The 12382-nt window shown below is 42.9% G+C and overlaps 1 protein-coding gene across 2 annotated transcripts in view; it reads left to right on the top strand.

Annotated features, from left to right (window-relative positions):
• fastk (Fas-activated serine/threonine kinase) overlaps positions 1-12382 on the top strand; it is a 31615-nt gene that overhangs the window by 8846 nt on the left and 10387 nt on the right. For both annotated transcript variants that reach the window (XM_015956450.3, XM_015956449.3), the window contains exons 5-6: positions 5094-5242; positions 5324-5540. In XM_015956450.3, coding sequence (XP_015811936.1) covers positions 5094-5242; positions 5324-5540 — 366 coding nt within the window. The remainder of the gene's footprint in view (positions 1-5093; positions 5243-5323; positions 5541-12382) is intronic.

The following is a 12382-nucleotide window of genomic DNA, read 5'->3' as shown; positions in this document are numbered from 1 at the left end:
GTGGTGGACGACGCTGGGCTCCGCCCACTCGGAGCTACGGCTGATAAATGTAATCATGACGTGATGACTCCAACACTCTCAGGTTACTACAGGGGTCATTTATTCTGGTAACACACACCTTACTACTCCCCTTCTCCGGCACGTTTAGTGTTCACCACCTCCAAACCCACGTTTCCCGTCGTTTACGTCCACGTTTGCTCCGTATTTTGTACTCCTTCGCTCACAGGTGAGGTAAATGTTCATATTTTCTGACTTTTTCCGCGATGCGTTCTTCAGTCTGTTCTGGGTGTGCTGCTAAATATCTGTGAACTTTTTTAACAAAGGTACAGCCGATGTTTGTCTCCGTCACTGTAACAATTAAAACATTATGCCCAGTAAGATGTGATATTCCATATAAATATGAAATATTAACCTGATTGATCTTTGAATGTTTAATCTGAAGATTCTAGGGTTCTTTGGTTCTTCAGGGACCATAAACACACTTTGTATTAATTCATACAGAGTCAGTATATAGTTAATGAAATGGATTTAATTATTTTTCCTAAACTAATTATTTATACATGACAATATATGAATAATGAGATGTGGTGTGGTGGATGTGAGGTGTTGTGATGGAAGCTAGATGTTGTAGCAACTGTTCTTTGTATCTGAGAGAAATTGTGAAATCTGGGTGTAAAAGCATTTGTTGTTTGTTGTAAAATAGAGAGTTGTTTATTAATAAAAATTCATCATACACGACACAATACCCCTGTGGAGACCCCCAGCAGATCCGGACTGTCAGAAGTCGGGTGGACTTCGACCCCAAGGTATCTGAAGCCCGTAGATTAGCTCCGAAACGACCAGTCCGGTCTTGAGATGTCTCCAGGTCACAACAGGAAGCTGGAATGCTTATCAGCGTCCAAGGTGGATGTTTGAGAGTTGAAGTAGCTCTGAAAATCTGTTTGACTGGATCAGCTTGCAGCGTTGCAGAGAGGCTTTGACAGGAGGTCAAAGGAGATTGTTTCAAAAGAGGCTTCTTTTACATTCGGCCAAATCAGGGCTCAGCTGGAAACTGAATTAATCGGGAATGAAGTCTTGTTTTATTGAACTACTTTGTTATGATTTCTGGCCAAGTTTGGCCAATCAGAATTTGACATGTTTCTGAGTATTTACCAACATTCCTCATAAAGCCACGCCGTCCCCAGCCACAAAAGGATTTACAGTGGGGCAAAAAAGTATTTAGTCAGCCACCGTTTGTGCAAGTTCTCCCACTTAAAAAGATGACAGACGTCAGTAATTTTCATCATAGGTACACTTCAACTGTGAGAGACAGAATGTGAAAATAATCCATGAATTCACATGGCAGGATTTTTAAAGAATTTATTTGTAAATAAGGGTGGAAAATAAGTAATTGGTCAATAACAAAAATTCAACTCAATACTTTGTAACATAACCTTTGTTGGCAATAACAGAGGTCAAACGATTACGATAGGTCTTTACCAGGTTTGCACACACAGTAGCTGGTATTTTGGCCCATTCCTCCATGCAGATCTTCTCGAGAGCAGTGATGTTTTGGGGCTGTCGCCGAGCAACATGGACTTTCAACTCCCTCCACAGATTTTCTATGGGGTTGAGGTCTGGAGACTGGCTAGGCCACTCCAGGACTTTCAAACGCTTCTTACGGAGCCACTCCTTTGTTGCCCGGGCGGTGTGTTTGGGATCATTGTCGTGTTGGAAGACCCAGCCACGTTTCATCTTCAAAGCTCTCACTGATGGAAGGAGGTTTTGGCTCAGAATCTCACGATACATGGCCCCATTCATTCTGTCCTTAACACGGATCAGTCATCCTGTCCCCTTAGCAGAAAAACAGCCCCAAAGCATGATGTTCCCACCCCCATGCTTCACAGTAGGTATGGTGTTCTTGGGATGCAACTCAGTATTCTTCTTCCTCCAAACACGACGAGTTGAGTTTATACCAAAAAGTTCTACTTTGGTTTCATCTGACCACATGACATTCTCCCAATCCTCTGCTGTATCATCCATGTGCTCTCTGGCAAACTTCAGACGGGCCTGGGCATGCACTGGCTTCAGCAGCGGAACACGTCTGGCACTGCAGGATTTGATTCCCTGCCGTTGTAGTGTGTTACTGATTGTGACCTTTGTTATTGTGGTCCCAGCTCTCTGCAGGTCATTCACCAGGTCCCCCCGTGTGGTTCTGGGATTCTTGCTCACCGTTCTCATGATCATTTTGACCCCACGGGATGAGATCTTGCTTGGAGCCCCAGATCGAGGGAGGTTATCAGTGGTCTTGTATGTCTTCCATTTTCTGATAATTGCTCCCACAGTGGATTTTTTCACACCAAGCTGCTTGCCTATTGTAGATTCACTCTTCCCAGTCTGGTGCAGGTCTACAATTCTTTTCCTGGTGTCCTTCGAAAGCTCTTTGGTCTTGGCCATAGTGGAGTTTGTAGTCTGACTGTTTGAGGCTGTGGACAGGTGTCTTTTATACAGATAATGTGTTCAAACAGGTGCCATTAATACAGGTAACGAGTGGAGGACAGAAAAGCTTCTTAAAGAAGACGTTACAGGTCTGTGAGAGCCAGAGATGTTCCTTGTTTGAAGTGACCAAATACTTATTTTCCACCCTGAATTAAAAAATAAATTCTTTAAAAATCCTGCCATGTGAATTCATGGATTTTTTTTCACATTCTGTCTCTCACAGTTGAAGTGTACCTATGATGAAAATTACTGACCTCTGTCATCATTTTAAGTGGGAGAACTTGCACAATCGGTGGCTGACTAAATAATTTTTTGCCCCACTAACTAGGGATGCACAGATACCGATACTGGTATCGGTATCTGTGCCGATACCAATACCAGTATTGGTATCAGTAAAAGTTAACCGATACCAGGAACCGATACCAATGCAGTTGCTTGAATATAGCTTCACTGTAGCTTGTCATTTCTGTTCACCTAATATTTTAGTTTTGTGATGATTTCCATTCATATATTTTACTTTTTATCTACCTCGCAGTCTTCTCCTGTTGAAAGCAGAGAAGAAAATAAAATCTGTATTCCAAATCCTAGCTTTTTTTTGTGTTGTAGAAGTATCGGTATCGGTGAGCTCTCAGATCCAAGTATCGGTATCGTATCGGTTTGGAAAAAAGAGGTATCGGTGCATCCCTAGTTTTAACACTTTGTGAATGAAAATGATCAAAACTCTTACTCTTGTTAAAACACATACTGATTTGTGATATAAATGGATCACTGTAAGAACAATATTCATTTTTAATTAATTGATTTAAGCACAGATTATTCAAACATTTCATTTAAACATCTTGTTCATTCATTCATATGATTATTTAACTTATAACTATAAATCATGTTAAAGCTTCAAGTGGATAGTGAGGAATTCAGCAGTCTGGCTTTTACGCAGAGAGTGCAGGACCCTTGACACTTTCATTATGTCTTTCTGGTATTTAAACACGCACTGAATGAACAGAACCTTCTGGTTCTGGAAGGCCGCGTAGAAAGTGGATTTATGCTGTAGATGAAAGGTTATTATGTTGATCAGTATGTAGGTGAAAATTGACCTTTTTGGTACGTTAACGTCACCCTCTGTGAGCCTGTCGGAGAGCCCTTGCGCCGACGCAGAAGGAGAAGCAGAAATTAGGCTAGGCTAATACAAGAGCTGCGATGCTGTTGTGGGTGTGGCTTTGGGCGGAGCTTCAATCTTTTTTTTTTCAGGTACAAATTCAGGCTGATGAACCAGTATTTCAGATAAAGGGGTAATACTTTATCATACATTGTGCCCACCTTTGCTTTCAGAGATTTAAAACTGCTTGATTAAACAGTTAGTTCAATTCAGAGTTCACAAAGTGGTGTAGCTTCAAAAATGTTGTGCATCAACTGATGTCATTAATGATGTCATTAGTGACACTTAAGCATGACAAAAAGGTGGAAAACATCTGGATATCGGTCGTAGCATTACTACTAGAGCGTTCGTACGAACGGCCAAAACCCTGATTTATGAAACATGCGGTGGCCTCTCGTACAACCTGCTGATGATAAATCCCACCTGTGCGTACCCAGGTCTCATGTTTATTCAGTCATTTACATACAGGAACGCCCTCATTACCATATTTGGTCACACCACATCCTGTAAAGCTCATGAGGGGAACCCCTGAGATCTTAAGGAAACTAAAACATCAGTGACAGCGAGATGGAGGCTCTAGCTGCTGAAGTAGAAGTTCTCTCAGCTCAGGAACCCGTAAAAGACAGAACACTGCCTGGAGAAAGTGTCAGAGGTGGGAAGCGCGGTCGGACAGAGGAGAGGTTCCTGCCAGAAATAAAACCGGAACCCTGTAGAGGAACACTAGCGTTTTAATTTGAACCTTTCTGCATTTCTGTCACCTTAAAGGCACACGTGGCAGTTGTGGCCTGCTGTTAGCACCCCCTAGTGTCTGTTTAGTAGAACCAACAGTGAAACTTATGTCCTCGCTGTTCATTCCTCTTCTTAACACCTCCATCTAACAGCTGACACGTCTCCTCAGCCTTCATTAGTTTCTACAGGAGCAGCTTGTCACTAAATCAAACTAATCAGTCTATTGTGAAAACAACAGTTCACCATCGTCCATGTGACCAATCACAGGCTTGTGGTCTCCATTACTTTCAACAGAGAGTTAGAAGTTTGAGCTCCACATGTCCTGACCTTGTTGGAGAGCTCTCGTGACCACGGATAACGGTGTTACTCGTGTCCGCGCCTGCAGACGGTGAAGTATAGACTAGGCTTTTGACCACCACAGAATTCATAATGCTGTAATGTAGCCCAGTGATGGATGTGAGATGCCCCATCGCACATCAGAAGGTCCCGGTGGCAGGAAATCCTAAAGAGGCAGTAGAATGTGAAGCCAGGATTACCATGGTGGTGTTGAATAAAGCCAGCCTCTCTAGCACCAGCTAGCTGTTAGCTTCAGCTAGCAACAGCCTTGTTTACAGAGAAAAACACAAGCACTCACCTACGGGTAAAACCCAGACTCTAAATGTACGCCAGGTAGATGCATAACAACCCGAACCCTCTGATGACGTATCTACATGCTGATTTTCGTTACCAGAGGAGTTACCCAAGAAGGTGGACAGCATCACACCTTACACAATGGCTCTGATCTCCAAATACATCGCACGCCATCGGCTCAGAGAGACACGGCTGCTTGACACCATTGCAGACTTCCTGGTGAAAAAGGCGGAGTACCTGGACAGCAAGGTAGAAGAGCTCAGTAGTCGTGGGTTAGGCAGGATGAAGGTGGGGCATCCTGAAGCTAAGGGTGTGTTTCTGTGTCCTCAGGTGATCCAGAAACTGGTGTTCCCGTTCAGCAGGATGAGTTACCGGCCGTCCAACGAGCAGCAGTTCTTCTCTCGGCTGGAAGAAGTGGTGGAGCTGAAGGCACTCAGCTCGCCGCTTGCAACCGTCAACATCCTGATGTCCCTGTTCCAGCTGGGACACTTCCCTGGAATGGTGCTGCACCGGGTGTTTTCCACCGTCTTCATCAGCAACGTAACCAGTGAGTGGTGCAGACTAGTCACCAAACGGCCTAAAGTCACTAAACAGTAGGAGTGGAACGCTACATGGATACGGTTTTGGGTTTTTCAGTACAGCGCGGGGATGGGGGGGGGGTGATCTCATAGCCATGGCGCAGCCTATGTAGGAGAAACATTTCCTACTTGGTCCACAGAGGCTGGTCAGTACCAGACACCAGGTCCTTTGTTGACTGGGAAAACTGGATGTGAGTGGCTGTAAAATTGAGTTTTACCTTCCCTTAGAGACAACTTTTTTTTTTTTTTTCACATAAACGCGGTAGGCCACCTAAGCCAATCAGTAACAAGTTTCCTGTATAAGGAACCCAGCCGGTTGCATCGAGTCAAAGACTAGTGTCAGAGAGTCTTTACAGCAATCCTCATACTAAGCAAGCATGCAGCGACAGTGGAGAGGAAAACTCCCTTTTAACAGGAAGAAACCTCCAGAGGATCTTGGCTCAGTATAAGCAGCCATCCACCATGACTCACTGGGGATGGAGAAGACAGAGCGCGCACACACACACACACACACACACACACACACACACACACACACACACACACACACACACACACACACACACACACACACAGCTGAAATAACATTTACAAATGTTCCCTGAAGCTTGTGTTTTTTTTACCGTTGTGTTTGAAGTGGGGAGTTCAAAGAACAAGTCACTCGCTGTCACCCTAACTCCACTCCCACTTCCTGTTTGAAAAATGCAACAAATGCTGTTACCTGGCTGACCGAGAGGGCGGAGCCACTAACAAACACACACACAGGCTCACAACGACATTGTGACATTATAATGTATCAGCTAACTTCATAGGGTACCTCATAGCCAATAGTGATGGCAGATTTAAATTCAAATGCAGTGCAGAGTTTTTACCTGAAGAGGGCGCAACGCTGACAGTTTTAGGCAGAATGTTTACATTTTAACTGAGATACACTAAAGATCCTGTTACGACCCGGCTCTTGGGATCGCAACATAAGGAGGAGGTTTGAGCTCATTGTGGGAGATAAGGGTTTAAAATCAGCCTCTAAAACGACCTGCCACACTGGCAGGAGCTACCAAGGAGATCTTTGATCAGTCTCATCTCTTTGGAGTTGTACCAAACAGCCTTTTATGCTGCAGCCACACATGATCCTGACAAGCTACACAAAGCCTGACCAATGGGGACAGAGGGGCATGGCCATGGACATTGGAAGCAATCAGCTGGTCGCACTGGCATGCCAAAATTTGTCAGATGGGTGCATGGTTTCTCTCATTTCAGGAGCTGTAACAGTGCCAAATTATTGACTACAGCATGATTAGACACTCGGTTATATAGATTATTAGCGAAACAAAAAAGTTGATTTGGGGGTGACTTGCTCTTTAACCCACTGACCGCCATTGACGACTAAAGTCATTTGCATTTTTTTACTGTGTGGGAGTCGGAACGAGCCCACGCGCCGAGAGAACAAACATCTCAACTCTAAAGCCAATCTTCATCCGCATACGTCACACATTACGTGATCAGGAAGCAGAAAATCCATGTGTTAGGAGATCGTTTTGGGCCGCTACTGTAAAAAAAAGTGAGGCGCGAACCGGAAAATCTTCTGCCGATCACAATTCAACAACGGATTATGAAAGAACGGATAACGCTCGAAACGCACAGATTCTTCTTGATGTAAGAGGTGAGTCTCCGCTTTGGTGTCGACATGATCCTAGCGCACAACGCTCTGTGACTCTTAAGAAAACAGTAAAAACGGTGAAAAACGCTGGCAGGGAAGGGCTTAACCAATCAGGAAACGGTGGGCAGTGAATGAGTTAACATACAAACGGCAGCATCTAACCCTGTTAAAATGTAACATTAATATGTTTTTCTGTTCAGAAATGGCCACCAGTATGCTACAGCCTTACTCACTTAAAACACATAACATAACTGTTCTGCAGTGAGTATGTCAGTGTTGGTGAAAACACCTCACACACTACAATCCAACCAAAACTTAAAATCTGCAGACACTTCTCTAAACTTACAAAAATATTCTGAAAAACCACAAACTGCTGATTGTTGGCAGTTTGAGTCTGTGACATAAATGTTTGTCAGTTCAGTGATTTGTCAGAGCTGGTCTGTGATCTCAGCAGCAACTTTAAGAAGGAAGGAGTACCAACACCAGATCACATCATGTCATCATCAGCGATTTTATTTATGTCACACTTTCTAGCTCACTTCAGTCAGCTCCAAAGGGCCTAACACAGCTAATAAAAACATGTTACAAACACAACTAAGAGACAAACCTGCCGATTAAAAGCTAACAAACAAAGATGTATTTATCCTAGATTTAAAGACAGGAAGTGATGGAGCTGTTCAAACCGCTAAAGGCAGAGCATTCCACAACCGGGGCCCAACCACCGAGAAGGCCCAACCACCTCGCTTTTCCAAGCTATATCTTGGAGTAGGCAGCAGACACTGGTCTGCAGACCTCAGTGAACAAATTAGAGCATGGTGGATAGACTGGCGCCTCCCCAGATAAAACTTTACAAACAAAGACCAAAACCTTAAAATCTATTCTAAAACAGGCTGGTAGCCATTGTAGCTCCGCCAGCACTGGGGTGATGTGATCCCTCCCTCTTGTACCAGTCAGAAACCTAGCTAGTGCGTTAAGCACCAACTGCAATCTGTTTATGGAAGCCTTACTTGTTCCTGTCAGAACAGAATTACACTAATCCAGCCTCAATGTGATAAAAGCGTGGATTACAGTCTCAAGCTGCTTCCTCGAGAACATTGACTTGATCCTGCTAGCTCACCCTGCTGATTCAGTGGCTGCTCAACAGCTAATCAGGCTCTGCAGAAAACTGCTAATCACCACTTTAGGGATGGGTACCTTTAATCGGTACGGTACCAATTCCAGGTACCTACAAGTCGATACCGGTACTTAACGGTACCAATTTTAGATACTTTTGAGTGTTAAATAATTATTTAAATTGCTTTTTAAATTAAATACAGTGGGGCAAAAAAGTATTTAGTCAGCCACCGATTGTGCAAGTTCTCCCACTTAAAATGATGACAGAGGTCAGTAATTTTCATCATAGGTACACTTCGACTGTGAGAGACAGAATGTGAAAAAAAATCCATGAATTCACATGGCAGGATTTTTAAAGAATTTATTTGTAAATCAGGGTGGAAAATAAGAATTTGATCAATAACAAAAATTCAACTCAATACTTTGTAACATAACCTTTGTTGGCAATAACAGAGGTCAAACGATTACTATAGGTCTTTACCAGGTTTGCACACACAGTAGCTGGTATTTTGGCCCATTCCTCCATGCAGATCTTCTCGAGAGCAGTGATGTTTTGGGGCTGTCGCCGAGCAACATGGACTTTCAACTCCCTCCACAGTCATTTGTTGCCCGGGCGGTGTGTTTGGGATCATTGTCGTGTTGGAAGACCCAGCCACGTTTCATCTTCAAAGCTCTCACTGATGGAAGGAGGTTTTGGCTCAGAATCTCACGATACATGGCCCCATTCATTCTGTCCTTAACACGGATCAGTCGTCCTGTCCCCTTAGCAGAAAAACAGCCCCAAAGCATGATGTTCCCACCCCCATGCTTCACAGTAGGTATGGTGTTCTTGGGATGCAACTCAGTATTCTTCTTCCTCCAAACACGACGAGTTGAGTTTATACCAAAAAGTTTGGCTTTGGTTTCATCTGACCACATGACATTCTCCCAATCCTCTGCTCTATCATCCTTGTGCTCTCTGGCAAACTTCAGACGGGCCTGGACATGCACTGGCTTCAGCAGCGGAACACGTCTGGCACTGCAGGATTTGATTCCCTGCTGTTGTAGTGTGCTACTGATGGTGACCTTTGTTACTGTGGTCCCAGCTCTCTGCAGGTCATTTACCAGGTCCCCCCGTGTGGTTCTGGGAGATTATCAGTGATCTTGTATGTCTTCCGTTTTCTGATAACTGCTCCCACAGTTGATTTTTTCACACCAAGCTGCTTGCCTATTGTAGATTCACTCTTCCCAGTCTGGTGCAGGTCTACAATTCTTTTCCTGGTGTCCTTCGAAAGCTCTTTGGTCTTGGCCATAGTGGAGTTTGGAGTCTGACTGTTTGAGGCTGTGGACAGGTGTCTTTTATACAGATAATGAGTTCAAACAGGTGCCATTAATACAGGTAACGAGTGGAGGACAGAAAAGCTTCTTAAAGAAGACGTTACAGGTCTGTGAGAGCCAGAGATGTTCCTTGTTTGAAGTGACCAAATACTTATTTTCCACCCTGATTTACAAATAAATTCTTTAAAAATCCTGCCATGTGAATTCATGGATTTTTTTTCACATTCTGTCTCTCACAGTTGAAGTGTACCTATGATGTAAATTACTGACCTCTGTCATCATTTTAAGTGGGAGAACTTGCACAATCGGTGGCTGACTAAATACTTTTTTGCCCCACTGTATATATGCATTTCCCAATATTTAACCATATTTGAAATATATAGTGATCAATTACATACAATTGTTTGCATTTTATCATCGTAGTGTTGTACAAAGTTCTTCAACATGAAAATCTTTAACAACAACAGTTTCTAAATGAGGCAAAAACACAGCTCCATGTACTCCTAATCCTCTTCTATGTCCTCCGGACAAACTGTGTGATGGTGGGTCCTTGTAGTTTAAAAAACTGATGGTGGATCCTTGTAGTTTTATAAACTGTGATGGTGAGTCCTTGTAGTTTTATAAACTGTGTGATGGTGGGTCCTTGTAGTTTAATAAACTGTGATGGTGGGTCCTTGTAGTTTAATAAACTGTGTGATGGTGGGTCCTTGTAGTTTTATAAACTGTGTGATGGTGGGTCCTTGTAGTTTTATAAACTGCGATGGTGGGTCCTTGTAGTTTTATAAACTGTGATGGTGGGTCCTTGTAGTTTTATAAACTGCGATGGTGGGTCCTTGTAGTTTAATAAACTGTGATGGTGGGTCCTTGTAGTTTTATAAACTGTGTGATGGTGGGTCCTTGTCGTTTAATAAACTGTGATGGTGGGTCCTTGTAGTTTTATAAACTGTGTGATGGTGGGTCCTTGTAGTTTTATAAACTGTGTGATGGTGGGTCCTTGTAGTTTTATAAACTGTGTGATGGTGGGCCCTTGTAGTTTTATAAACTGTGATGGTGGGTCCTTGTAGTTTTATAAACTGTGTGATGGTGGGTCCTTGTAGTTTAATAAACTGTGATGGTGGGTCCTTGTAGTTTAATAAACTGTGATGGTGGTTCCTTGTAGTTTTATAAACTGCGATGGTGGGTCCTTGTAGTTTTATAAACTGCGTTATGGTGGGTCCTTGTAGTTTTATAAACTGTGTGATGGTGGGTCCTTGTCGTTTTATAAACTGTGTGATGGTGGGTCCTTGTAGTTTTATAAGCTGCGATGGTGGATCCTTGTAGTTTTATAAACTGTGATGGTGAGTCCTTGTAGTTTTATAAACTGCGATGGTGGGTCCTTGTAGTCTAATAATCTGCGATGGTGGGTCCTTGTAGTTTTATAAACTGTGTGATGGTGGGTCCTTGTAGTTTTATAAACTGTGTGATGGTGGGTCCTTGTAGTTTAATAAACTGTGATGGTGGGTCCTTGTAGTTTTATAAACTGTGTGATGGTGGGTCCTTGTAGTTTAATAAACTGTCATGGTGGGTCCTTGTATTTTAATAAACTGTGATGGTGTGTCCTTGTAGTTTTATAAACTGCATTATGGTGGGTCCTTGTAGTTTTATAAACTGTGTGGTGGTGGGTCCTTGTCGTTTTATAAACTGTGTGGTGGTGGGTTCTTGTAGTTTAATAAACTGTGATGGTGGGTCCTTGTAGTTTTATAAACTGTGTGATGGTGGGTCCTTGTAGTTTTATAAACTGCGATGGTGGGTCCTTGTAGTTTTATAAACTGTGATGGTGGGTCCTTGTAGTTTTATAAACTGCTATGGTGGGTCCTTGTAGTTTAATAAACTGTGATGGTGGGTCCTTGTAGTTTTATAAACTGTGTGATGGTGGGTCCTTGTAGTTTTATAAACTGTGTGATGGTGGGTCCTTGTAGTTTTATAAACTGTGTGATGGTGGGTCCTTGTAGTTTAATAAACTGTGATGGTGGGTCCTTGTAGTTTTATAAACTGTGTGATGGTGGGTTCTTGTAGTTTTATAAACTGTGATGGTGGGCCCTTGTAGTTTTATAAACTGTGATGGTGGGTCCTTGTAGTTTTATAAACTGCGTTATGGTGGGTCCTTGTAGTTTTATAAACTGTGTGATGGTGGGTCCTTGTAGTTTTATAAACTGTGTGATGGTGGGTCCTTGTAGTTTAATAAACTGTCATGGTGGGTCCTTGTAGTTTAATAAACTGTGATGGTGTGTCCTTGTAGTTTTATAAACTGCATTATGGTGGGTCCTTGTAGTTTTATAAACTGTGTGGTGGTGGGTCCTTGTCGTTTTATAAACTGTGTGGTGGTGGGTTCTTGTAGTTTAATAAACTGTGATGGTGGGTCCTTGTAGTTTTATAAACTGTGTGATGGTGGGTCCTTGTAGTTTTATAAACTGCGATGGTGGGTCCTTGTAGTTTTATAAACTGTGATGGTGGGTCCTTGTAGTTTTATAAACTGCTATGGTGGGTCCTTGTAGTTTAATAAACTGTGATGGTGGGTCCTTGTAGTTTTATAAACTGTGTGATGGTGGGTCCTTGTAGTTTTATAAACTGTGTGATGGTGGGTCCTTGTAGTTTTATAAACTGTGTGATGGTGGGTCCTTGTAGTTTAATAAACTGTGATGGTGGGTCCTTGTAGTTTTATAAACTGTGTGATGGTGGGTTCTT

This window comes from Nothobranchius furzeri, chromosome 11, assembly GCF_043380555.1.
Source record: "Nothobranchius furzeri strain GRZ-AD chromosome 11, NfurGRZ-RIMD1, whole genome shotgun sequence".
Lineage (NCBI taxonomy): Eukaryota > Metazoa > Chordata > Actinopteri > Cyprinodontiformes > Nothobranchiidae > Nothobranchius > Nothobranchius furzeri.
This window is presented reverse-complemented; position numbering and strand designations above follow the sequence as displayed.